The sequence below is a fragment of the Miscanthus floridulus genome, chromosome 5 (assembly GCF_019320115.1).
Source record: "Miscanthus floridulus cultivar M001 chromosome 5, ASM1932011v1, whole genome shotgun sequence".
Taxonomy (NCBI): Eukaryota; Viridiplantae; Streptophyta; class Magnoliopsida; order Poales; family Poaceae; genus Miscanthus; species Miscanthus floridulus.
The window spans coordinates 32,273,910-32,301,653 of record NC_089584.1 but is presented as its reverse complement, the minus strand read 5'-3'; the positions used below and the strand labels follow the sequence as shown (position 1 = coordinate 32,301,653).

General features: G+C 46.4%; 2 protein-coding genes across 3 annotated transcripts; both read left to right on the top strand.

Annotated features, from left to right (window-relative positions):
- The first annotated feature begins 251 nt into the window (after window positions 1–251).
- LOC136451912 (uncharacterized) lies at window positions 252–11,120 on the top strand. Of its 2 annotated transcripts, none has more exons than XM_066452593.1 (7): window positions 252–350; window positions 482–621; window positions 7,153–7,232; window positions 8,389–8,530; window positions 8,969–9,118; window positions 9,214–9,415; window positions 10,677–11,120. In XM_066452593.1, exons 1-7 carry the CDS (start codon window positions 329–331, stop codon window positions 10,778–10,780), a joined length of 840 nt encoding a protein of 279 aa, XP_066308690.1. In that variant the 5' UTR covers window positions 252–328; the 3' UTR covers window positions 10,781–11,120. The 2 variants fall into 2 exon arrangements, with proteins under 2 accessions (XP_066308690.1, XP_066308689.1); XM_066452592.1 differs by having other exon boundaries at window positions 252–380.
- A 2,816-nt stretch (window positions 11,121–13,936) lies between these two features.
- LOC136449778 (RNA-binding protein P-like) lies at window positions 13,937–16,688 on the top strand. The gene is made up of 2 exons (XM_066449968.1): window positions 13,937–15,436; window positions 16,306–16,688. The coding sequence occupies exon 1, from the start codon at window positions 14,033–14,035 to the stop codon at window positions 15,434–15,436; it is 1,404 nt and encodes a 467-aa protein (XP_066306065.1). The 5' UTR covers window positions 13,937–14,032; the 3' UTR covers window positions 16,306–16,688.
- The last annotated feature ends 11,056 nt before the right edge of the window (window positions 16,689–27,744 follow it).

Here is a 27,744-nt window from a genome sequence, read left to right as displayed (position 1 = left end):
CAAATTAGCAAGACAATAAACCCTACCTCTTGCTTGTTACCCTGTTGTAATGTGAAAAAATTTCACAATTGGGGTGTTCTCACTCTAATTTCTGTACTATGTTTGTAACGAATGAAAAATATTTATTTTTTGAAATAACCCCAGAAATCGGCGGCATCACACGGATGAGGAGTGCGATTTTTCTGAACCAAAACCCGAAAAGGCCAAAAGCCCAAACCAAAACAACTGCCGAAGCGGAGAGGTGCCAAAAACGGGGCCAAGCCAGATAGTGCTTCTGCGCGTCTGCCACCGCTTCGGCCGCCACCCGCGCTTCCCCTCCTTCCTCCCCATGGCGGCGCCCCAGCAACCTGGTAAAACCCTCCTGCGCCCCAGTCCTTCGCGTATGTCTGAACTCCAACCTCATTCCTGCTTCATCTCCATCTCCTCCTCCTCCCTCGCCCCCCCTTCTCCGCGCATTCATTTTCTTCTCTGCTCTCTCCAGCTCCCCTCTCCGGGTCGGCGCCCAAGAGGTTCAGGGCGATGGCCACAGACGTCGCGGCGGCGGCGGATCCTCCAGCCTCCAGGGGCTGTCCCGCGATGAAGGCGGAGTTCGCCAAGCACGCCGAGTACCTCAACGCCCTGGTACGGATCCCGTTTATGTGTCGCTCCAACGCTTTTGTGTTATAAGCGAAGCTTTCGCTTCTCGAGGTTTTTATCCCGCGCGATGCGCTCAAAGAGTAGGGGTTATCGTATAGGTTTGTAGGGTGGTGCGAGAAATTAGCTGCCAGGGCCTAATGTGCGCGCGCTAGGTGTTTGGAGGAATTAGTACGAAGCCAGATTTTGGATTAGGCGTCCACTTAACTGATATTGGCAGGATCACATTGGGTTAATCAATGTTGTTGAATGAGAATATTTCTGAGAGGCAAGTGTGCTGACCTTGCGGGCACGTAATTCATTTGCGTCAGGCCAACCTGCAGTCGATCCCCTATTTAGTTAGGCATACAGCACCTTTGCGAGAACTATGGTTCACTGGATACAATTATTCGTCTAGAGTTGACACCAAATTCCTCCCAAGAGACACTGTATTCTGCAGGCGATGTCAGCCATGATGTCTCCTGATTGAAGTCAAACTTTGTTTAGCATGTTGTTTTCTGATAGGATTGCGGATCCTACCAGCTATGGTTCGGAGGTTGTAGGGATGGTTGATCGGAGGACGGAAACAGGAACGACGCTGGGGCGCCGTGTTCACGATCTAGAGGAAGGAGGAGGAGGCTAGGGCTGTTATGAAGTCTCCTGGCTCCCTAAGGGAAGCCGAGCAGATTGATTGCTCTTGCTTAATTGTTTCAATTCCTTACAATAGCTATATATAGCAAATAATGAAAATACTAATGGGCCTTGCGCCCCCCCCCCCCCCCCTAATTCCTCCTGCGCCTAACTAGCCACTAGTGGGCTTCTGCCTTCGTGCATATGACCGACCGGTCATAACATCTCTCCCCGCCTGCTGAAACATCTCGTCCTCGAGCTGGAAGTCTGGAAACTGCTCACGGAATTCCTGGAGAGGCTCCCAAGTTGCGTCGTCTGCGGGCAACCCACGCCACTCAATGAGGACGCGCCAGATGCCCCGGCGCTGTTCAGCCCGGAGGGCACGCGCCGGCGCTGGGAGCAGACGCCCATCGAGGACCGGAGGGAGTGATGCTGATGTCGTTGGAGTATCGCCGCGGTGACGCTTGAGCAACCCCACATGAAAGATGTCGTGGATGCGGGCGCCCTTTGGAAGCTGTAGACGATAGGCGACACGGCCGATGTGCTCCTGCACCTGGAACGGCCCTGCATAGCGTGGTCCCAACTTGTGCTTCGCCCGTGGATCAAGAGACTGAGCAGTCCTGTGCAACAGACGCAGCCACACCCAGTCGCCCACCGCGAACTCCACGTCACGGTGGCCGGCGTCGTAGTATTTCTTGGACAGCTGCTGGGCTTGAAGTAGACGCTGACGAACCTCGGCGAGAATCTCATCACGGCTGCGTAGAAGAGTGTCAGCCGCAACCGTCCGGGCCGTCCCGGGCTTGTATGGCAGGATTGGCGGCGGAAGACGGCCGTAGACGACCTCGAACGGGGTGGCACGCAGGGCTGTATGGAACGTAGTGTTGTAACAGTATTCCGCCCAAGCGAGCCAATCGACCCACGCCTGAGGCCGATCCCCTGTGACGCACCGCAGGTACATGGCGATGACCTTGTTCACCACCTCGGATTGGCCATCAGTCTGCGGGTGAAAAGCCGTACTCATGCGCAGCTTGACGCCCGCCATCCGGAACAAGTCGTGCCACACGTTTCCAGTAAATACGGGGTCCCGATCACTGACGATGGACACCGGAAACCCGTGCAACCGAACGATGTTGTCGAAGAAGGCCCGTGCGACGGAGGCGGCGGTGTAGGGGTGGCCGAGCGCTATAAAATGCGCGTACTTGGAGAAGCGGTCGACCACCGTGAGAATGACCGACTTGCCGCCCACCTTTGGGAGGCCCTCGATGAAATCCATGGAGATATCCGCCCACACCTGAGACGGCACCTCCAGCGGCTGCAGGCCTGCAGCAGACCCGCCGACTGCAATGTCTCCGTCTTGTTGCGCTGGCACGTCGTACAATTGCGCACCCAGTCTTGGACAAGCGCGCGGTCTCCTGGAATGTAGAAGTCGGCGCGTAGACGATGGAGGGTCCTCTGGACACCCTCGTGGCCCGTCGAGTGAGCCAGGGAGAGCGCCTGGTGACGCAGGTCGTCGTGGTCGGGGACGTACAGCCGGCTGCCATGGAGCAGCAGGCTCTCCTCCATGCGCCAGGGACCTGGCAGGTCGCCGGCTTCTAGTTGCGCGCGAAACTGCTGTGCGTCCGCTGCTGTGATGGTGGCGCGGCGGATGTCGTCGACGAAGGCAAACGAGGGTCCCGAGCGAGCACAAAAGGCTGCGCCAGCCTTGCTGTCCGGATCAGCGTCGCGGCGAGAGAGAGCGTCGGCGACGGTGTTGAGGCGACCCGGCCTATATTCGACGGTGAAGTCGAAGCCGAACAACTTGCTGATCCACTGGTGCTGGGGAACGGTGGAGAGACGCTGATCCAAAAGATACTTCAAACTGCAATGGTCAGTGCGAATAAGAAAATGACGCCCCCATAAATATGGATGCTAGTGGCGCACCGCCTGCACAAGACCGATTAGCTCCCGCTCATAGGCCGCCAGCTTGAGATGTCGTGCGGCGAACGGCCGGCTGAAGAAAGCGATGGGGCCGGCGGCCTGGTGCAGGACGGCGCCGAAACCCGCGCCTGATGCGTCGCAGTCCACCATGAATAATTTGTCGAAATCGGGCATCTGGAGGACGGGCCCCGTGGTGAGGGCGTGCTTGAGCGCCTGGAAGGCCTCGTGGGCCTCGGCGTCCCAGGTGAACGCGTCTCGCTGCAAGAGACGCGTTAGGGGCGCGGCGATGAGGCCAAATTCCCTAATGAATTTTCGGTAATAGCCTGCCAGGCCCAGAAAGCTCCGAAGACCCCTGACGGAGCGCGGCGCCGGCCAGGCTGCGACGGCCGCCACCTTGTCGGCGTCCATGGCGACGCCGTCCTTGGAAATCACGTGGCCCAAGTAAGCCACAGACGTCGCCCCGAACGAGCACTTGGAGCGCTTAAGGTGGAGATGATGCGCCCGAAGCTCGCTGAGGACGGTGGCGATGTGCTGAAGGTGTTCCGCCCAGGACGAACTGTAGATCAGAATGACGTCAAAAAAGACTAGCACAAACCGCCGCAGATACGGGCGAAGGACGTCGTTCATCAGCGCCTGGAACGTGGCCGGTGCGTTGGAGAGGCCGAACGGCATCACCAGGAACTCGTAGTGGCCGTGGTGGGTGCAGAACGCCGTCTTGGCGATGTCGTCGGCGTGCATCCGCACCTGGTGGTAGCCCGAGCGCAGATCGAACTTGGTGAAGAAGCGAGCCCCGTGTAGCTCGTCCAGCAACTCATCCACCACCGGGATGGGGAACTTGTCCTTTGAGGTCTTAGCGTTGAGGGCGCGGTAGTCGATGCAGAAGCGCCAGGACTTGTCCGCCTTGCGGACGAGGAGCACTGGGGCCGAAAACGGCGAAGTGCTTGGACAGATGATGCCTTGGGCGAGCATGGCCTCGCACTGACGTTCCAGCTCATCCTTCTGGAGCTGGGGGTAGCGGTACGGTCGGACGGCCACCGGCGCCGTGTCGGGTAGCAGGTGAATGCGGTGGTCGTACGGCCGGGCCGGTGGAAGACCGCGCGGCTCGTCGAAGATGGCGATGTGCTGCTGTAGGAGGCGGTCCAACAGCGGCTGTTGATTGTCATTGGAGACAGCCGCTGCCTGGACAGTCCCTTCAGGCCCGCCCATGCCCGTCCAAAGGATACGGCGGTCGTGGCGGGAGAACGACATCGTCTTGGCTGCCAAGTCCCACAAGATAGGACCGAGCGTCTTCAGGTAGTCGTAGCCGAGGATGAGGTCGAAACCGCCAAGGTCGAGGCCGACGCAGGTGATGAGGAAGTCCTCGCCCTCAATGCGAATGGGGACCTCGCGGGTGATCCCTTCGCATCGTAGGCGGTCGCCGTTGGCCACCGTAACCCGCAACTGGTCGCCCCCCATAGGAGAGAGACCCAAGCGGCGCATAGCATCGCCCCGGAGGAAGTTATGGGTAGAGCCAGTGTCAAGAAGGGCCACCAGGCGCTCCCCTTTCACCTCCACCGGCAGTAACATCGTGTTCTCCGTCGTGATACCTGCCAAGGCATGCAAGGAGACGACGAAGGCGTTAGCATCTGGCTGCTCCTGGGCGGCCGGCTCCTCCGCCTGTACCGCAGCAACCGCGGCACCGTCCTCGACCGGCGCCGCCTCGTCCACGATGCAGTCGTTGGCGGCGATGTAGAGGAGTCGGTGGCATATGTGACCGGGGGCGTAGGCCTCGTCACAGTTGAAGCAGAGCCCCCGGCGTCGGCGCTCCGCCTGCTCTGCTGGTGTCAGGCGGCGGAACACGCGACCTTCGGGCGGCGCGTTGGCCGCAGCGGCCCCTTGGCCTCCCGGCGTTGGAAGACCTGCGGCGGTGCGGCCAGGTGGTACTGGTCGCGGGGGCGGCCGTGCACCGCGCGCAGGGGGCAGCGCCTGCATGGCTGCTGCCCGTCGCTCGAACGCCCGCGCATAGTGCATGGCCGTTTGGAGGTCTTGGGGCTCTCGCATCTCCACGTCGGCCCGGATATGCTCCGGAAGGCCGCCCATGAAGAGCTCGGCACGCTGTAGTGTAGAGACTCCCGGGGCGTGGCATGCCAAGGCCTGGAAGCGCGCGGCGAAGTCCTGCACCGTCTTAGTGAAGGGCAGCCGGCCTAGCTCAGCCAAGCGGCTACCCCGTAGTGGTGGTCCGAAGCGCAGGCGACAGAGGTCCCGAAAACGCTCCCACGGCGGCATCCCTTCATCTTGCTCCAGGGCGTGGTACCAGGTCTGCGCCTCGCCCTTCAGGTGATAGGAGGCGAGCCAGGTACGGTCAGATGCTAGCGTACGCTGGCCCCTGAAGAATTGCTCACACTGGTTGAGCCAATTCAGGGGATCCACGGAACCGTCGTACGTGTGGAATTCCAGCTTATAGAACTTGGGCGGCGCTGGCGGAGGTCCGTCATCAGAGGATCCCCCTGCAGGAGCTGCTGGCACCGTGGTCGACGTCGCCGACGACTGCAGGGTACCCCCATGGAATAGGGTGCCGTCGGCGCCCCCGTATAGGACGCCGGACGCTGGAACGCCCCCATGCGTGACGCCCAAGCCTGTGTAGAGCAGGGGCAGCACGGAGGGCTGGGAACGCGCTGTAGTGTAGACGGGTGACACCGATGCCTCTGACATGCCCGTGATCCAACTCGGCAGCTGCGATGGCGACCGGGGAAATGCGATCTGTGTGATCGGTACTCCAGTGGACGGGGGCGGATGCACGGCCTGGTGTGTCGAGGAAGCCGACCCGTCGTAGGGCATGCCGTACTGGTAGGAGACGGCAGCTGTAGCGGCCGCCGGCTGCGGTGGCGGAGGTGGCGCCGGCAGGGCCTGCTGGTACGTTGGCTGCGGCGTCGGCAGGACCGGCTGTACCTGCTGGTACGGCTGGTAGTAGTAGGGCTGAGGCTGCGGCTGGGGCGCGTACGGCCCCGCGAGGAACGAGCGGATGCCCGCAATGGCCTGGCCGATCTCGAGAACGGCCGCCGTCAGTTCTTCGGGCGTCATGACGGGGCCCTGCGGTGTCGCAGATGGGGCGACCGCCCCCGAGGTGATCACGATCGCGGACGTCATCTGAGGGCGGCGGCTGCGTGGTGGAGGGAAGGGGCTGCGTCGCGGGAAGTGGCGGCTGCGGGGGTGCCCCCGTCCCTGTGGATGGGGGCAGCGGCGGCGGCATGGTGGAGGCTGGTGGGGGTCCCGACATCGCACCTGCGATCTCTGATACCAAATTGATAGAATTGCGGATCCTACCAGCTATGGTTCGGAGGTTGTAGGGATGGTTGATCGGAGGACGGAAACAGGAACGACGCTGGGGCGCCGTGTTCACGATCTAGAGGAAGGAGGAGGCTAGGGCTGTTATGAAGTCTCCCGGCTCCCTAAGGGAAGCCGAGCAGATTGATTGCTCTTGCTTAATTGTTTCAATTCCTTACAATAGCTATATATAGCAAATAATGAAAATACTAATGGGCCTTGCGCCCCCCCCCCCCCCCCCCCCCCCTAATTCCTCATGCGCCTAACTAGCCACTAGTGGGCTTCTGCCTTCGTGCATATGACCGACCGGTCATAACATTTTCACACACAGACGAGTCACAATATAGGTGATTTATAATTATACTTGTACTTGACCATGCGTATGGCTGCAAAATATATTCCAACTTTGCCGCTTCTGCAAATGTCCTCTTATCCGAGTCAATTGCATTTAATTTATATGAGACCAAGTCTTTAACTCTTCAAAGCCACTTCAACCATATGCTACAAATTTGGTTAGCTTTCCTTTAAATTTGATTAAAGTGTTTCGAGCACCTGGCATTGTCACACTAGTTTTATAGTTTGTCAAATCCTTTCCTCCTTTTACAATCTGAAATCATTATCACATAGTATGTTCGACAATATTGTGTAAATTATCAATGTTTTTTTATATTTTCTCTCTGTTTACTGTAGAACGACAAGAGAGAAAGGCTTGTGAAAGCTAGTCGGGATGTGACAATGAACAGCAAAAAGGTCATCTTTCAGGTCCACAGGTAAGCAGTATAGGTCTTTGTACCTCTGCTTGATTTCAACATTTAGCAACTGTGCTGCTGCATTATTTTATATTTTGCAAAAAAAAAAGGACAAGAAAAGGACATATTTTTTAATGGCAGACTGTGATCCTCAGAATCATAGATCTCTCCATGCCATTACTCAATTTGAGTATTAATCATTATACTGTCCGCGTTTCAGTGTTTTGTGTGAAAAAAAGTAAAGAAGCTTTATGTAAGTTTTGCAGGCAGAGATTCTGATTGTCTAGTCACTTGGTCACTCTGAACCTTGTTAATGAATAGGTATATCTTGTTATCACACTTGCATGGTAGCACCTGGCATAAAAAATCTACAAAAAGTGTGAATGGACATATCATATCATCAACAACAATCATGCAAAGTTTGAGGTTGAATAAAATTTTGTGCATGTGGAGAAAGAGAAATCAGCATGTAAATAGTTGCAGCTTGAGGGTGCAACTGTTCATATCTGAACCCACAATTCACCACTATTCACAAGCTGATTTATCTTTTTCTTTTCTCCTTGCAAATGTTTTTGTTCAACCTCAAATTTAGCATGATGTTAGATGATGATAAGATCTATTCATTCAAATAGCTGATAGAAATTTTTGTTGCACTTTTTAGTGGTGCTACCGTTCATTGGTAACACAGTAGCACCTAAACATGTGGCAGCACATCATCGGAGTTGTTCCCGTTCCGTATGTCTATATACCAGTTGGATTTTTTCCCCTCACTGTAAAAACATGGGTTTACAAAAACCTATCCCATGCTGCTAAGTCTTACTGTGTGTACATTCAAGAAATATACATTAGTTAAGCTGTTTGGATCATTTGTTTTTCTCATGTTGATGATCAAAATCAATTTCTGTTTAAAGTCAACTTTCACTACACAACATGTTTCCGTTAATTGTAATGCCTGTGAGAATGTGAATCGTTTGATGCTATACTAAAAAAGATCAGCTGTAACAAATGAGTTGGCCATGTGCAAGTGTCCTTAAATGTTGAGTGTCTATGTTTCTGAGTGCTGATACCATGCCAAGAAGCTTCTTTATCATGGCTTCATAACCGAATAGTCCAACTGTTTTACTGGTTTCTTTGCTGTAGAGTTCATATGCCTTCATATACTGTTGATTTGTTTCAGAATCACAAAAGTTAACAGGGACGAAGTTCTCTCCAAGGCAGAAAATGATCTTGCTGCAGTGGTTAATCAATTCATTGCAAAACTAGTAAAAGAATTACAAGGAACTGACTTCTGGAAGCTCAGAAGAGCCTACACCTTTGGTGTTAGTACCAATCTTACTCTTCTACATTTGTTTATAAATTGTAGAATCAAATGCACTGCCGGTCCTTCCATGATGCACATTCATATCCCTAAACTTACTAATGGTGTTGTGTGAGGTCCAAATCACCAAAACTAGTATCAAATCGCCTGCGTGGCAAGTTGATTTCACGATGACATGGCACAAAAATGTGGAGCCCACATGCCGGTCTCATCTCTCTCCCCTACCGGCATGTGGACACACATGCGGTGCCCCATCATCCCGTAATCAGCTTGCCACGTGGGTGGATTAACACACGTTATGGCGATTTGGACCTCACGACACAGTTAGTAAGTTTAGGGACCTGGATGTACATTTTTAAGTTTAGGGACGTAGATGAAACCCCGAGCACTTTACTCTAAATTGTAATAGATCTGATATGTTTGCTCTTGACCATTGCAGGTACAAGAATATGTTGAAGCTGCAACACTGTGTAGATTTTGCAAGACTGGCACTCTATTAAGTCTTGCTGAAATTAATGATTCTTTACTAGCACTAAGTGATAAATCTGTTGAGCCCTTACAGTTAAATGTGCTTGACTATCTTTTAGGGGTAAATACACCTGTACATCTATAATTCAATTCTCAATGTCTATAAATATTGTTTTGTTTGAAGCCGTTAACAGTTCTGCATTTTCCATGTCTTAGGTTGCTGATTTGTCAGGAGAGCTTATGAGGCTCGCAATAGGCCGTATTTCTGATGGGGAAGTTGAATATGCAAAAACTATCTGTGCTTTTGTACGTGATATTTACAGGGAGCTGACTCTTGTGGTGCCTCTAATGGATGACAATAATGAGATGAAGAAGAAAATGGAGGTCATGCTGCAAAGTGTAGTAAAAATTGAGAATGGTATTATTTGATTGATGCCTGACAGAGTTAATATTTTTTATTCACTCCTATAAGACTATAACCAACCAGAAAGCTTCAGGCATGCCTCAACTAGAAGATGAAACGTAAAAATATCTTTGATTTCAATTGCATGGCATACTATATAGCTTTTGATCCCTTTGATATGCACTAGTCCATATCACCAGGAATACAAGACCTGAGTACTGATGCTGACTTATATACTAGTAAGAGAAGCTAAGTGATTTTTTTTTGGTGCACATTTCCTGAAATGGCTGCTTTTATAGGCTTGTTCCCAGCAGGAGATGTGGTATATATAATTGTCTCTGTTCTTTTTTATTTGATGTTTTTAGACTCGTGCACATGTACGATGGAAAAAACATAAACATGACATGTACTAGTCTTGCTGCCTTCCTAAATTCGTGTGTCCTCAATCAGTCATTATGCCCAATGAAGAAAAAGATTTTAGTCTTATAAATGTAGCACTTGACAATATGATAGGATTTTTTTTTTCCACATCACGAGTTACCCACATGAATGTGTTTATAATTTGTCACTAAACATCTTTCTGTCTTCTGCTGTTTTAAATTATTCAATGGTCCATATGTAGTTACCTCACATGCTTAAATTTCTGAGAACATATTTGCACTCTGTTCTTGTTGGCTAGTGTTATCCTAGTCACTACCTTTTGTTATGTTACCTTTTCTTTTTGCAATATGACTAGTAACCAAATATGAAATATTTGAAATGCAACATTTGGTGTCCTTAGTCTGCTATATATATTTTTTTAAAAAGATGTCCACATTTCTGCTAGCTTCTTTGAAAGATGTCCATATTTCTGCTTGCTTTTCTGAAAGATATTCATATCTGTGATACCGTGATAGTGTGATACTATCGTGTTTCCAGTTTGTTAGTATTGCACTCCATGCAGCAGCAGCAACAACAACAACAAAACCTTTAAGTCCCAAACAAGTTGGGGTAGGCTAGAGTTGAAACCCAGCAGAAGCAATCTTTCTTTCGGGTTTCATCTCCATTAGAATGGCTAGGTTTAACGTTGGCTCGCCACGCCTATCACAACCCTCCTCCTTTACCAGGGCTTAGGACCTGTTATGTTGAGACAACATAGGCGGAGTTAGTATTGCACTCCATGCATTCTTTAATATTTGATATTTGATATTGATTAGTTCAATTGCTAGCATTTTTTTTTAAAGATAGTCATTACATGCTCAGAAACATTTAACTTCTGCATATCCTTGTGTTTCAGCTTGCTTCAGTGTTCATGTGAGAGGTTCAGAGTACATTCCTCTGCTAGGATCATCAGCAGACCCAGATTATTCCTTTTTTGGTGCCTCGGACTTTGACCAATGAATGTTTTGAACCAAGAAGCACTAATTGAGTGTTAAAGGAGCTTAGATCGATTTAATGAGAGTGGTTGTCTCAAGGCTACTTTTAGGTTCCCATGTTAGTGTTTGATTTTTATCGCCAGTTTATGTTGCACATCTTGGAGTCTGTAAATCTTGCCCTAACGTGGTAACCCGGGAGAATCATGTTGCAAGACTACTCTTTTTATGGTGCAGCCTGTTTGATCTGTGCTAATAACAGTGTTGGTACCAGCTGAAAGATTTTTCTTTGCGTTGGTAACTCCATTGAAGCTATACATAAATACATACATACTCCGGTCAAGACATGTCACGGATGTCGCCTTCAATCATTATTTTTCTATTGTAATGTATTTTTAAATTCCAACTATTTCAAATTGTATTCAAATTGTTAGTCATTTTAGACAGGTTGTTCGGCTGATGGTTTGTACGGTTGATAAACCAGCTGAAGCTGATTTATTGTGACAAAAAAAACACTGATAAGTTTGAGCGAACAGGGCAACCTCTAACTAAGTAACTATACATTATAGTTGCCTATATTATACTTAGTCTGCATTAGACCTTATGCAACACAATTTAAGTCAACATAAACATATGAATTGTCTTTGTGTTTTGTTGTCCTGCATGATAAAATTATGTTTGTTTGTTTATATTTTATTGCATATAGTCACCTTATATGTTTTATTAGAGTTCTCAGATTTATAGTAAAGATAAAGAATGTGGCATATTTTATTTTATGTTTCCAACGATTTATGCAAATTTACATTGTCTAATAAAAAAAATCATGGGCAGACTGCATTGCGAATGGTTGGCTGTAGGTTAATGTAGGCAACTAATCAAACTCTAAAGACTGTGTATCTAGAAAATCTAAGACGGTTCACAATTTAGAATGGAGTAAATATATTCTAAGATGGAGTATATTTTAAGAGAAATACATCTTTAGTATTTTCAAACTAAATATTTAATCTGATCATATTTTGTTGAAAAGTATTTATGAACGGGGATGGACAGCTGTATAGTTTTTGCCTCACCAGTCAAGGATATATGAGTGGAGAAGGATTTTGCTTTCTACCTAGTCGATCAAGGTCAAGTATACAGGCATATATGGTGATTAGTTGCTTGCATTAGCCTTAGCTTCTATTAGATATTATACAACATAAATGCATAATCCAAGGCAATGTGCGATTTCTTGATGTTTGGTTGTCCTGTACATGCAAGATATGTTTGGTAAAATAATATTTGGTTGTTTTTTATGTGGCATGTAGTCTTCTCTATGGTTGTAAGGTCTATTAGAGGCTTTATGTTATAGCAGATGTAAGGAAGGTGAGAATATATTTTATATTTGTTTGTCTAATCAACCGTGCCTTTCATGAAAATCTGCATTGCTTAATACAACTAAAACTGGCATACTAACTAATATTATTTTTTGTTGTGCTTTGAACATTGTACAAGTCTATAGAAGAACCTCGATGAGTAACCTAATATAGATAAATACACTGCACAAATTTGAATCAAACTAATGGAGACAACCAAACAAGCCCATACAACAAATAACCTCATCTTGTCTCACTAGGACAAACTAGCCCTTGCCATAGTGAGGGAGCCAGGTAGCCTGAGATGGCAAGAAAAAAACTCAACAATAAAGAAAATGAGGAGGTTCGCCAATAATCTAAACACTTAAGTAAAGACTTTAATACTCACTGCAGTTTTTTAGCCCGTGCGCACGCTCACATGTCACATCCCACCGACTCCCATACTCCCGGCGTCCGCACTCTCTCTCTCTCTCTCTCTCTGGCGACCGGCGAGCTCCTCCATGACGACCTCCTCCCCGTGCCCACGCCCCACGCCTCCATGCACCCGCGCCCACGGCCCCACCCACGCGAGCTCCTCCCCCAGTGGCAGCCATGGGGGATTCGGTGGATCCGATGGCGGCCATGGCGGATCCGGCGAGGTAGGCCTCCTCGTCCTCCTCATGGATCTCCGAGTTAGGGTTCTAGCGAGCTCTTCCTCTCATCTTCCCTAATTCCGTCGGGCTTAGAAGGGAAGGTTTGGGGGAGGAAGGGCGGACAGATGGTAGGGATGGCTAGAGGGTGGTTAGGGGCCCTAGCAATGGCGAAGGCGGCTGGGCCAAGTCGGGGCGGGGGAGCTCCGGCGAGAGGGAGGGGGAAGGCGGCCAGCGCGGGTAGGCCGCGGAGCTTTGGCCAAACCCTAGCGCACTGCGGCAGGGCGGAGGGCGACGACGAGGGCCAAGGACGAGGTACTAGTGCAGCCACCGACGACGAGGAAGAGGGGGGGCATGAGGTTGAAGAAGGTCGTGCGTGGCATGCACGACTGTTTTTTAGCGCCGTCCAAACACTTAACCATATTTGATCTTTTTGCTACTTAGACGAGGTAAGATTTGGCTAAAGATTCAAACATTTCCATAGCCCACAATTTTCGTCGTGCTTTGCACTTACCACAATCATCTATGGAAACACTAACCTGTCTTGATATCTTTGCTTTGAAACTAATGATTAGTAGAGGATTTCGACGAACTAATAAAACAGAAGGAACTAGAAATGTGCCTTCCTTAGACTAGTATTTCGATTATGCCGATGTTACCAATGGTGGTTATCCAAAAGATGAGTTCCCACCGGCAAAGAGGAATATATTTTTTAGTTATAGCTTTCGAGGAAAAAAAAGAATTAAATCATAGGAATGAGCAAACAGGAATAACACAGAAAATATACACAGATGCCTCATTAATACTTCTCAACATGCTTACAGCATCAGCATGCTTGCTCCGTTGCTCACACCGTGCGGGCGAACGCTAATAACTACTTCCACACAAGTAATGCAGCAGGCCACCTCAAACTACATGAAGAAAATCATGTATTTTTTTCTTCGAAATGGTAGGCTGACAACAATATTTCAAAGGAAAGAAAACGATCTTTCCTACATTCCAAACACTCTCTCCGAATTTCTTTTCTCTATTTTATTACATTTCATGTATTTTTTTCTCCAAATTTTTTTTAATCCAAACCGCCCCTAAAAAAAACAAGAGAAAAACTAACCCCAATTGTGTTGGTGGGCCTTTGTTACATTATTCAGGCCCAGGACACAGGATGCACAGACAGCCCCGTCCGACGCCGCCGTTAACTACCCGTACGAGACGGCGAAGTCGTCCCCTCGTCCCCCAATCCCCTATCCATCGAAACCCTAGCGCGCAATCCCCGGCTTCCCACGCCGTATCGCCGTCGCCATGGGCAAGAAGCGGAAGCTCGAGCCCAAATCGGCGGCAGCCGTCAAGCCGGTTAAGGCCTCCCCGACCACCACCAAGGCCCCCTCGGCCGCTTCAAACAGGTCCGCCACCGCTAAGGCCGCCGGTCTATCCGAGGTTCTCGCCCCCGCTGAGGCGGCCAAGGAGAAGCGGCCCCAGGGGGCAGGCGGCGAGGAGGAGGTAGAGGAGGAAATTGAGGAGGAGGTGGAGGTCGAGGAGGAAGTGGAAGTGGAAGAGGAGGATGACGAGGGCGAGAGCGACCCGGCCTCGATCCAGGCGCTCCTGGATTCGTTTCCCAAGGACCAGCTCGTCGAGCTGCTACGCGACGCTGCCGTCGCTCACAGCGACGTGCTATCCACCATCCGGCACGTGGCCGACGCCGACCCGGCTCAGCGGAAGATCTTCGTCCACGGCCTCGGCTGGGACGCCACAACCGACACTCTCTCCGAGGCGTTCGGCCCATACGGCGAGATCGAGGACCTCAGGGTCGTCACCGATCGCAACACGGGCAAGTGCAAGGGGTACGGGTTCATCCTCTTCCGTCACCGCTCTGGTGCCCGAGCCGCCCTACGCGAGCCCCAGAAGAAGATTGGTAACCGCAGCACCGCCTGCCAGCTCGCCTCTGTTGGCCCTGTCCCTGGTGGTGCGGCCAACAGCCCTGTGCCAGCCCCGGCTCAATTGCAGCTGCCACCAGTGTCAGAGTATACGCAACGGAAGATATTTGTCAGCAATGTTGGTGCAGATATCGATCCGCACAAACTGCTTCAGTTCTTTGCAAGGTATGGTGAGATCGAGGATGGCCCGCTTGGGCTTGACAAGGTCACTGGGAAACCCAAGGGATTTGCTCTTTTTGTCTACAAGACCATTGAAAGTGCCAAGAAGGCTCTTGAGGAGCCACATAAGCATTTTGACGGAGTGGTGCTGCACTGCCAGAAGGCGATTGATGGACCAAAACCGAACAAATTAGGAGGAGCTGGAGGCTTTTTTGGTGCTGGGGCTTCAAGTGCGGGCAAGGGGTTTGCTGGTTATGGAGCTACTAGTCATTCTCTGCCTGGAACTGTTGGTATTGTCCAGCCAATGTCACCTCTGGCACCTGGATTGGCTTCACTGCCTGGTGGTATTTCTGCTGCCCCAGGTGTGGATCCTGCTCTAGGGCAGGCCTTGACAGCTTTGCTTGCCACCCAGCAGGGGGCTGGGCTGAATTTGAATAGCATTCTGGGGGTCGGTGCTAATGGATCAGGGTTGCCTCCGCATGGGGCAACTGGAGCATTGGGTGGTAGCGGTGTGCCGGGGATGCAAGGTGGTTATATGGGTGGCTATGGTGGTTCTGGTGGGTATGGGGGTGCTGCTTCAGGAGGCCCCGGAAGAAATTACATGGGTCATTAGGTAAGATTTGGCAGGTAGATGCATCTAACTGCAGGAAACTTGTTTTGCATAAAAAGAAACCTTGCGATTTTACTTGTTCTGATACGGAAATTGGTTTTGCATGTCCATAGATGTCTCACCACAATCCTCGTTATTGTTGCTGTATAAAAGTAATCTTTCATTTACATTGTTTTCATGGTTAGATTTTTTTTCTGGTTAACCAGGTATCTATGATGATAATTAGCATGTCCCCAGTAGAAATTTAGTTATCTTTTCAGGTTTAGTTTTCTGAAACGGCCAGTTTCTATGTCAGGGATTAGAGTTTGAAATTTACATTCATGGTCTGAGAACTATTAGTGTCTTCATCGAAGTTTTTTCATTTTTCAATAATTGTCTATTGTCATGCTGTTTGCTGCTTATATGGGATAGCTGTGCTATTAGCTAGAGGTTTGAGGTATTTATTCATCTTGTTGTACAGTGTCCTCGGTAGTTCATTATCTACTTATTTGAGGTTTGTGACAAGTCCTACAGTTTTCATCTGAGTCAGTTTTGCTGTTCTTTCATTTAACGTGTAACCTTCATCGTAGTACATTAGTTCAGTTATTGGCGTACAGTATGTTTGGCAGGCAAATTTTGTTTGCACTTTGCAAGCATAAATTAGGTTCATGACAAGTCTTATTTTTTTCATGTGTCTCCAATTTGCACTATTCTGTTTGCCATGAAGATAGTGTGTATGCATTGACCCTATAACCTATTTTGTATTACTTGTTTTCAACTGACAGCCCAGACCACAAACCACAGTTATGCTTTATTGGGAAGGTTGTCTTTGTACACAAATACTATCATTGAGAACTGTTTCACTTATTTTAATCTATCTTGCTATTTGACAGGATGGTTATAACTATTTTACTGTGGCCAGATGATTCTACATGTTCCTGCTTGGCACTTATATAAACTTGCTGTTTTAAGCTGTTTCTGGCTACTCAGTTATGCCTGTGATCAAAGTTTTCATAGGAACTTTAGTTCCCTCCACCTGTCATTTCAAAACGAAACAGTGCTTTGTACAACTATTTCAATTTTCAAAAGGACATCTTATGGCTGCAAGACTATTGTAAAAGACTTCATGTGGATTTAAAGCACTGCGGTATTTAAAGATATTACTGTTTTTGTACGGTTTTCAAAAAGGCCAAATTAAGGCTTGCAAAACTGTTGTAAAAAACTTCCTGTGGGTTTAAAGCACTGAGCTATTTAACGACAATGGTTTATTGTTTTATATGTATGGTTTTTAAAGAGGCGATCATGTGGCTTGCAAGACTGCTGTAAAACAGTGTGGATTTTACTATTTTTCTGTTTTCACCTAAACCTGTTGTTATGTTTAGACATAATTTGTACTCTGCATTGATAAGTGTCATTTTAGTTGCCATCCTAATTTGCAGGCAATGCACGTCTATTTCTTAAACAAAGTTGGATATTTCTGTTTTTTTATATCTAAAATAATATTCCCTAGTTTGCAAATAATGTCTTTATGTGGACAAAATGTCAAAGTTGAGAATGTTTGCTCCTCCCTCAGTCCCAAAAAGAATGCAATTGTAGGTTCGAGATGAGTCAAACTTTCCTTAAATATAGGTTTGCTATGAAAATATATTTCATAACTAATCTAATGATATTTATTTGGTATCATAAGTGTTAGTAATTTTTCATATAGATTTGGTCGAATTTGAAATTGTTTGACTTCTCAGGAAGTGATAATTGCATTCTTTTTGGGATAGAGGGAGTATACAAGTGAAATATTTGTTTATGGTATTGAAAGAGAGGCTACTAAATGCTACTTGCTACTTGCTGGGACTTTTTGTTGCTGGAATGATCTTGTTGGTATAGCTTATCTTTCTCATATCTGACTGGACAATTGATTATGATTATGTGGCAGGTGCACACTGTTGTATACCATCTGACTTTGTGCACTGTCGGCAAAGGAAACCTCTGTTTTGTTATGAATCTCATTTTTTTTTATGTGAAGGTTCATTGCCAATTTGACATACTCCTTTGCATGAGCGCACTAGATTATGATAATGCCACTTTGTAAATCAAAGGCTTTTGTATTACTCCCTCCATTACAAATTATAAGTCATTACAACTTTCTTGGAGAGTCAAAACATCTCAAGTTTGATAAAAATTATAGAGACAATTATAAAGATTTATGACACCAAATAGGTATGCTATGAAAATATAATTAATGAAGAATCTAATGATACTTAGTTGGTATCATAAATATTATTATTTTAGTATATAAATTTAGTCAAACTTGAGATGCTTTGACTCTCTAAAAAAATTGGAATGACTTATAATTTGGGATGGAGGGAGTATTTTGGTAGAAATTACTCAGATAAACAATCTATTGTGTTGGCTGAGAACTATTAGTAAGCGTTTTCTTTTTATAACCACCAAAACTATTTGTTCTTATTGCTTGATTGAAAACTTACCTCTATTTATGTTTTGAGGTATAGATTGTGGCATTGTCATGTTGTCATTTCATTATTGCTTGAATTCTTTATGGTATACATAATTCTTACTTTATGTAATGTAATCTTTTTGGGATGTCATTTGACATTGTTATTTGTTCAGGAAATCAATAGTGCTTTTCAGTGTATTGTGACCGCAATTTATCCTTGTTTAAAAGCAGTTAAAGATAGTACTGATTGATAGAATCCGTGGCCCTGAAGTGGCAGATTAGTGAGCTAAGCATGATGGTGCATGGATGATCCGATATCACTTGATTAATTCCTTGGTTTAATTTCTCGGCAAGCCGGTTGAGGCCTTATGTTTGCATTTGAGACAGGTAAGTACGAAATGCATACATTACCAGGTCCAAGTGATTCATATAGCGGCAGAAAGCTCTCTTCTGTAAATTGTATACAATGGCGGCTATCTGTTCAATTCTCAGAGAAGGGAGAGTGTTGCCCACAGGGAGGGAGTGGCAAGGTGGGGGTGGAACGTGGGAGGCCGCGCCCTGCTTCCACTAGGGGCTTTGCAGCTTCAAACGGACCGTAACCAGATGATATATATGTTGTGTTGAATTAGGAACCATATATATAATTACATGTAATTGTGCATGATGATATGCGGTATGGAATGTCGTACGGCATGGTGTGCATCCGTGTGCTGGGTTGTATTCCATTTTTACCCGAGACTTTGATCTGTCTTTGGCGCGTGAAACACCAGTTCATTTGATAAAGATGCAATTGTGTTGCAGATGATCTCGCTTAGAGTATGTTATTTCTACACGGGAGATGTAGGGGTTAGCTGCGTTAATTTACTTATTAAATTGAGTGTCATCCACCGACTCGAGACTCGTATAGTGAGAACTGGAAGGTTATTTCCTATCTTGAGAGCCCTACGATACCAATTAAATCTAAGTTGTAGGTAGAGTTAAGACTCCCTCTGTTAAGGAAATAAACCATTGCTTTTGGTTCTATCCAGCATGATAGATATCTCCCACTAAATTAAACAACAAAGGTGAAAAAAATGTCCCCTGTCTAAGCCTCAGTTTTCACTTTTTTAGATGATTGATTGCTTGTTCTACAATTTCTGCTTGTTTATTGTAATCGAATCAAAGTGCTACTTTCTCTTCTTATTCTAGCATGAGTTAGCTTTACCTTGTGAGCTGAACGAGCTCACTCGAGGCAGAGAACGAGCCGAGCCAAATTTAACTTTTAGCTCGTTGTTAGGATACCGAACCGAATCGAGCTAGATATCCTAACGGGCTAGACTGAGCCGAGATGTTTTTTTTCCCATAAAGAAGTACTAGGCCGGTAGGCGCGCTGCCGCTGCGCCCATTCTGAAGACACGCGAACAGTAACGGGAAATATGTAAAAATGTGGTGCTAAAATATCAATGAACAGCAAAAATCGGATGTCCAGTAAAAAATGGATGGACAACGGTTAGTTGGGGACTATTTAAAACTGATGGAACACTAAACGTCAAACTCATGAACAGTGCTGAACAGGAGCTGGAGCGCGGAGGAGGCAGGGATTTATTCCTGCATGAGGGTGTTAATCTTGTTACTACTACAAATCGAGTCCCTGCCTACTTAACACACGCGAGAGATAGCTTTGCAGCCGGTGATCTCCGCAGCCGTCGATCCGAACCCGTTGCAGTTTTGGCATAAAAAGTGTCCCGATTCAGGATATCCGAGCGGTCAGTCGTGGTCCTGACGCTGCGGCGAAGGATTCCGCTTAAAATCAAATTAGTTGGCTAGGCTTCTTGTCGTGGACTGTTTATCTGGGTCGTGGACTGTTTATCTGGGTCTAAGTCATTGATTTTGTACGGGTACTCGTATTTTTCTATATTTATTGTAAGATTTAACGGCGTTATAGTTTCAGTGGTAGGCAACGTCTTCGTCGACAGCGAGACGACTTCGTGAATCCTAAGATCTGTCGGCTCAGTCATTCGGAGATGCTCATAGGGGTAAGATTTGCGTACATATGTTTATTGGGATGGGTATGCGTGCGTGTTGTGGACGTATGCGTTGTACTATATAATTCTTAAAAAAAAATCAAGACAAAAATAAGCAATAATCCCACCAATAATCCCACAAACACTTTTAGATTTTGAGATAAGTGGGAGGTGAAACCAATACTACCAGCCGTGTTCCCTGCCTGTACCGTGGGGTGAGGGCCGCGTTTTCCCCACCGCGAGACCGTTTCCACCCGATTCGCTTGTTGGTTTCAGCCAAGGTGGAACAGTGCTTTTCTCTTACAGTAAACCAGCATTAGCTGAGCTTATCAACCCAGAAACTCACCAGCGAATAGGCTGGATACCCCTCCGCTCGCGAGTCGCGATAGGGTTCGCCGCCGCACCCCGTCCACTCGCCTGGCACGGCTCGTTGCGGCGCCCCGCTTCCCATCCGCTTGCTCACGGCCTTCCGTCAGTTCCTCGTCTCCGCTCGTGCTCTCCTCCGACTTCGACTCCGACTCCGCTGCTTCTATCGGCGCTCGGTCACAGGCTTCCCCTCCGTTCCCTCGCTCCGACTCCGCTCCCCATCCGACCCCGTTTTCGGTTTCCCTCCTTCCGTCAGTTCCCCGTCTCCGCTCGCTCGCGGCCTTCCGTCAGTTCCCCGTCTCCGCTCGCTCGCGGCCTTCCGTCAGTTCTCCGTCTCCGCTCCCTTGCGGCCTTCAGTCACTCGTTAGTTCCCCGTCTCCGCTCGTGCTCCCCTCCGACTCCGACTTCGACTCCGCTGCTTCAATCGGCGCTCGGTCATAGGCTTCCCCTCTGACTCCGTTCCCTCGCTCCGACTCCGTTCCGACTCCGCTCCCCATCCAACCCCGTTTCCAGTTTCCCTCACTCCGTAAGATGGCCGAGGAAGTCAGGGGCAGATATGTCTTTTTACATCTGAAAGCATCTAGGCCCCTAGTTGGGTTTCGGTGATTAATGACAATACATGATTACTATGACTAACGTGTGTTTTGCAGAGGCAATTAAGTTAGGTCACGGTAATGGAGATCGATTGGGCTATCATGATGGTCATGCCCCTATGATGGAAATCGTTTCGGTTTTCAAAGGATGGATGACAAGGTTAAGGATGGACTAGTTCTAAGTGTCGATTGGAGTTGGAGTGACACTTAGAGTAGTTTAGGACTTTGTTTTTCCTTTGGCTATACTATTAAGGGGGATACGGACGGGTAGCTTGACCTAGGTGAGTCTAGTGGGTTAGGTGTGGTGCACACTTGCTTAAACTAGCACTAGGTAGCTCCAAAATAGCCCTTAGATCCAATGGAGCAAACTTCATTCACATATGATCGAGAGTTGGAAGTGAATGGAGGGTCAAATACTGACCGGACGCTGGCTTCGGTGTGACCGGACGCTGGCTCAGAGTCCGGTCAGTTCATTTGATCAAGGTAAAGTCGTTTGGAAGTGACCGGACGCTGAGAAGTGAAGTGACCGGACGCTGAATGCTAGCGTCCGGTCGACATCAGTAAGGTTCCAGTGAGGGTAAATTGCGACCGAACGCGTCCGGTCAGTGCTGACCGGACGCTGGCCAGCGTCCGGTCACACTGTAAACATTGGGTTTCGGGGTGACCTGACCGGCGCGTCCAGTCACCCCGCAGAGGCACATAACGGTTCGTTTTTTAGCCCATGTTATAAATACCACCTCCATTCATGTGTGGGAGTACTTTTGCTCATTCCAATAGCTGAGAAACACCTTAGAGAGTGCCAAGAAGAGCAAGGTCCTAGTGAGGTGATTGAGATGTGAGAATCCCAAAGAGAGCCCTCATTAGTGAAGCAAGAGTAGCAAAGTGTGCATCCACCCTTCTCATTAGGCTTGTCGTGGTCAAGTGAGAGTTCGTGCTTGTTACTCTTGGTGATCGCCATCACCTAGACGGCGTGATAATGATTGGGAGTTTGGTTATCATCCGGCAGAGCTTGTGGGTGACCCAACTCAAGTTGTGAGCGGTTGTGGGTGATTCACCGCGATGGAGTGTCAAAAAATCAACCCATAGAGAGCACTTGATCCTTTCGTGGATCAAGGGGGAGCTATACCCTTGCATGGGTGCTCCAACAAGGACTAGTGGGGAGTGGCGACTCTCCGATACCCCAGCAAAACATCGCCGCGTTTCTTCTTCTCTCTTTACTTTAAGCATTTACTTTGAGCAATTCATTACTTGTCATTTACATTCCTAGAATTGCCATGCTAGAGTAGGATTAGAACTTAGGGTGCTAAACTTTTATGCGTTAGATCAATAGAAATACTTTCTAGGCATAAGGGGTTAATTGGGCTAACCATAGGTTTTGCTTATTGCAAAGAAATTTGTAATTAGCCAAATTCACCCCCCTTTTGGGCATCTTGATCATTTCAATTGGTATCAAAGCCTTGTGCTCACGTATTTAGGCTTAACCGCCTAGAGCAAGATGTCTCACGGGAATGGACCTCCTCCTATCTTTGAGGGAGATGATTTTCCTTATTGGAAAATTCGCATGGAGGCGTATCTAGAAGCTCTAGATGTTGGTATTCTTAGAGCCGCCTCACATGGCTTCCCAAAACCTCGGGATGCTCCTCACCTACAAGGCGATGAGGTAAACTACGAGAAGTGGAATGCAAAGGATCGAAACACCATCTTTAGATGCCTTTGCAAAGATGTGTTCAATCGGGTGAGGAACCACAAAGACGCCCATGCACTATGGTCGGACGTTTGTGCGCTCCATGAGGGAACTAAGAGTGAGCATGAGGAATGCTATCACCTTGTCATGAAAAAGCTCAACTCTTTTGAAATGCTTCCTAAAGAATGTGCTAATGAGATGTATTCACGATTGACTGTTCTTGTAGAGGAAGTCAATGGGCTTAAACTCACTCAAATGCAACCATTCGATGTTGTAAGAAAGATTTTGAGTGTCCTCCCCATTGATAAATATGGGCATATTGTGATCGTGCTTCATCAAGGTGATCTTTCCACCGCTACACCGACACAAATCTTGGGAAAGATCAATGCTCATGAGATGTATATGCACATCACGTCACAAGATGGCTCATCCTCTACCAAGAAGAAAGATAAGGACTTAGCATTCAAAGCTAGCCAAGAGAAGGGTAAAGTAAGACTTGAGTATGAAAGCTCAAGTGATGATGAAGTTGATGATGAAAGTCTTACTCTCATGGTGAAGAAGACTGCCAAGATGCTAAAGAAGCTCAACAAGAGTGACATCAAGTTCGATGGCAAGAAGAAGAAGTTCTTCACTAGCTCTAGAAGAAAGCCAATCTCTGAGATGGATTGCTTCAATTGTGGAGAACTTGATCATCTAGCACACCAATGCACTAAGCCCAAGAAAGACAAGTTCAAGAACAAATACAAGGGCAAGAAAGATGACTCAAGCAATGAAGAAGAAGAAGAGAAGAAGAAGAACAAGCCATACAAGAAGAGAGATGGCAAGAAGGACTTCCATAAGAAGAAGAAGAGTGGAAAGGCATACATTGTCGGTGATTGGCTCACGAACATTGATTCATCTAGTGGCTCATCCGATGATGATAGTGACAACGAGAAGGTGGCCGCAATTGTTATCAACTCTTCATCATCTTCATCGCCACCACCGTCATCATCCTCTACACACCTATGCCTTATGGCCAAGGGTGATCTCAAGGTATCTAACAATGATGATAGCAGTGATGATGAGCATGCTAGTGATGATGATAGTGATAGTGATGATAATGAATACACCTTCTTATGATGATCTTGCTAGATTGCTAAAACAATACACTAAGATCATTATAAAAACTAGAGCTAAAAATAAAAAGCTAGAAGCTAAAAATAATTCTCTTTTAGCCAAATGTGATATAGCGGAAAAGGCTAGTGTTGAGCTTAAAGAAGCAAATGATGCTATATCATTCAAACTCAAGGAGCTCAAATCTTCTAAGAAAGAGCTTAAAGAAAAACATGATAAACTTGAGAGGACACATAATGAGCTCATCACTAGCCACAACAAGCTAAGAGAAGAATATACTACTTTTAAGGTTAATCATGACAATCTTGTTATTGCTCAAAAATTCTTATCCAATGAGCCACATGATGCTACTAACGATGTTGTTAAGATTGATATAGCTACATCATGTGATGACTTGATTATTGAGTGCATTGAGCAAAGTTCTAGTAGCAAGGACAAGCAAGTGGTTGAAGCCAATGATTATGATGAGTTTGTCAAGCTCAAGAATGACAATGAAAAACTCAAGAAAGATCTTGAAGAACTCAAAACCACCAAGTCTAGTGTGCTAGAAACTATTGTTCATGATGATGGTTTGATCATTGAGAATGAGAAGCTCAAAGATGAGAACAAGAAGCTCAAGGAAGAGAAAAACAATGATGCTCTCAAGGAAGAAAACAAAGAAGGTCAAGTTGGAGAAAGAGCATCTTAAGATTGGATTGAGCAAGTTCACTAGAGGCAAGCATCTTCAAAGTGAGCTACTAATGAACACCATCATGAAGATGGATAGAAGTGGCATTGGGTACTTGGCAAACCAAGAGAAGAAGGCTCAAGCTCAACAACAACATAAGTCCAAGCCAAAGCCAAAGAGATGTTTGGAGTGTGGACAAGAAGGCCACTTTGCTCATGAGTGCCAAACTCCACCACCACAACCCTTGCCTAAGCATGCTAGACATTTTGCCTTCAATGCTCACTACATGCTTAGAAAGGATTCTAGTGGAAAGATGAAAGTCATGTTCTTAGGTCCTCCCAACAAGAATAGGCCTAAGAAAATTTGGGTTGCAAAGTCACTTGTTGAGAAGGTGAAGGGCCCTCAACAAGTTTGGGTTCCTAAAGCTTGATCTTTTGTGTGTAGGTGAACTACAAGACCGGTGGAAGTCATTGGGTTATTGATAGTGGTTGCACACAACATATGACCGGTGATCCTCGTATGTTCACCTCACTAGATGAAGAAGTAGATGGACAAGAAAGAATCACATTTGGAGATAACTCAAAGGGCAAGGTCAAAGGATTGGGCAAAGTGGCTATATCAAATGATTATTCCATCTCCAATGTGCTATATGTTGCTTCATTGAGTTTCAACTTGCTATCCTTTGGACAATTATGTGATCTTGGCTTCCAATGCTTGTTTACCGAGAAGGAGGTTGTTGTATCCAAGAAGAATGATGATCATGTGTATTCAAAGGATTTAGATACAACAACCTATATCTAGTGGACTTCACCTTCGAAGATGCAAACTTGAAGACATGCCTATTCACCAAAACAACACTTGGTGGCTATGGCATAGAAGACTTGCTCATGTTGGGATGAGCTCACTCAAGAAGCTAATAAAGAATGATTTGGTGAGAGGATTGAAGGATGTGAAGTTTGAAAAGGACAAGCTTTGTAGTGCATGTCAAGCTAGCAAGCAAGTTGCAAATACCCATCCAACAAAAGTTTCATGTCAACCGCAAGAGTGCTAGAACTCCTTCATATGGATTTATTTGGACCAACAACATACAAGAGTTTGGGAGGAAATTTTTATTGTCTTATGATTGTTGATGACTATTCAAGGTATACATGGGTATTCTTCCTTCATGACAAATCCAAAGTTCCATCTTGTTTCAAGAAGTTTGCCAAGAGAGCACAAAATGAATTTGAAGTGAAGCTTAAGAAGATAAGAAGTGACAATGGGAAGGAATTTGATAACACAAACATAGAAGCCTATTGTGATGAAGTTGGGATCAAGCATGAGGTCTCCGTAACATATACTCCTCAACAAAATGGTGTAGTCGAGAGGAAGAACCGGACATTGATTACTCTTGCAAGAACAATGCTTGATGAGTACAACACCCTCAAAGCTCTATGGGTAGAAGCTATCAACACCGCATGCTATGCATCAAACCACCTATTCCTTCAAAAGTTCCTTGGCAAGACACCTTATGAGTTGCTCAATGGAAAGAAGCCGGACGTCTCCTTCTTTAGGGTGTTTGGTTGCAAATGCTACATCTACAAGAAGCACCAACACCTAGGGAAGTTTCAAAGATGTTGTGATATTGGTTTTCTTGTTGGTTACTCATCAAAGTACAAAGCATATAGAGTATTTAATCATGCCACCGGCTCGGTTGAAGAAACATATGATGTAGAATTTGATGAATCTAACGGCTCCCAAGGAGTATATGAGAATCTTGATGATGTAGGTGATGAACCATTAAGGGAGGCTATGAAGAACATTCTGGTTGGAGACATCAAGCCTAAAGATGATGAAGATGATGTACAAGTGATTGAACCACCTTCTTCATCAAGTGTGCCATAAGATGGTGATAAAGATATAAGAGTAGAAAATGAAGACACTCATATCTTCCATGATCAAATGGTGGTACAAGCACAAGATGTTGATGCTCCACAACCTCCTCCTCAAGTGGTCAATAGAAGAAATACACCTCTACTACAAGATCATCCATAAGATCACATCATAGGGAGTCCATCAAAGGGTGTAATGACTTGCTCACAAAAACTTGCTTCATTTATTGCTCATCACTCTTTTGTCTCTTGCTTTGAGCCTACTAAGGTAGAAGAAGCTCTTCAAAATCCAGATTGGATAAATGCAATGCATGAAGAGTTGAACAACTTCACCTGCAATGAAGTTTAGACTCTTGAAGAGTGGCCCAAAGGTGCAAGAGTCATTGGAACAAAGTAGGTGTTCCAAAACAAGCAAGATGATCAAGGCATTATTGTGAGGAACAAGGCAAGACTAGTGGCAAAGGGGTTCTCTCAAGTTGAAGGTTTAGATTTTAGAGAGACCTTTGCACCAGTTGCATGATTAGAAGCCATCTGTATCCTCCTTGCTCATGCATCACATCATGAAATAAAACTTTATCAAATGGATGTGAAAAATGTATTTTAAATGGCTTTATCAATGAACTAGTCTATGTTGATCAACCTCCCAGGTTTGAAGACCCTAGATATCCTAATCATGTTTATAGGTTGTCCAAGACATTATATGGGCTTAAGCAAGCCCCAAGAGCTTAGTATGAGCGCCTTCGGGACTTCCTCATTGAGAAGGGCTTCACCATTGGGAAGGTTGACCCCACACTATTCACCAAGAAGCTTGATGGGCATATCTTCATTTGTCAAGTGTATGTTGATGATATCATCTTTGGATCATCAAATGAAGATTCTTGCAAAGAGTTTGGTGAATTGATGTCGAAGGAGTTCGAGATGTCAATGATTGGAGAGCTTACATTCTTTCTTAGTTTTCAAGTCAAGCAAATGAGAGAAGGGATTTTCATCTCTCAAGAGAAATATACAAATGATCTCCTCAAGAGATTCAAGATGGATGAATGTAAGCCAATCAAGACACCAATGCTAACTAATGGGCATCTCGACCTAGATGAGGGAGGTAACCCGGTTGATCAAACTCTCTACCGCTCTATGATTGGTAGCTTGTTATATTTGACCGCATCTAGGCCCAACATCATGTTTAGTGTGTGTATGTGTGCTAGATTTCAAGCTAATCCTAAGGAAACTCATTTGATTGCCGTTAAAAGAATCCTTAGGTATCTTAAGCACACACCAAGTATTAGTCTTTGGTATCCTAAAGGAGTTATATTTGAGTTAGTTGGCTATTTCGATTCGGATTATGCCGGTTGCAAAGTTGATAGAAAAAGCACATCCAGAGGGTGCCATTTGCTTGGTAGATCACTTGTGTCTTGGTCCTCCAAGAAGCAAAATAGTGTGGCTTTGTCCACCGCCGAAGCAGAATACATTGCCGCGGGTGCTTGTTGTGCACAAATACTTTACATGAAACAAACTTTGCTAGACTATGGTGTAGTTCTAGAAAAAGTACCTCTTTTGTGCGACAATAAAAGTGCGGTAAGACTTGC

Coding starts and splice junctions, on each gene's coding strand:
- LOC136449778 (XM_066449968.1), top strand. CDS start 14,033: ATGGGCAAGAAGCGGAAGCTCGAGCCCAAATCGGCGGCAGCCGTCAAG.
- LOC136451912 (XM_066452592.1), top strand. CDS start 329: ATGGCGGCGCCCCAGCAACCTGGTAAAACCCTCCTGCGCCCCAGTCCT. Junction 8,531..8,968: donor GAAGAGCCTACACCTTTGGT/GTTAGTACCAAT, acceptor TGACCATTGCAG/GTACAAGAATATGTTGAAGC. Junction 9,416..10,676: donor TGTAGTAAAAATTGAGAATG/GTATTATTTGAT, acceptor CTTGTGTTTCAG/CTTGCTTCAGTGTTCATGTG.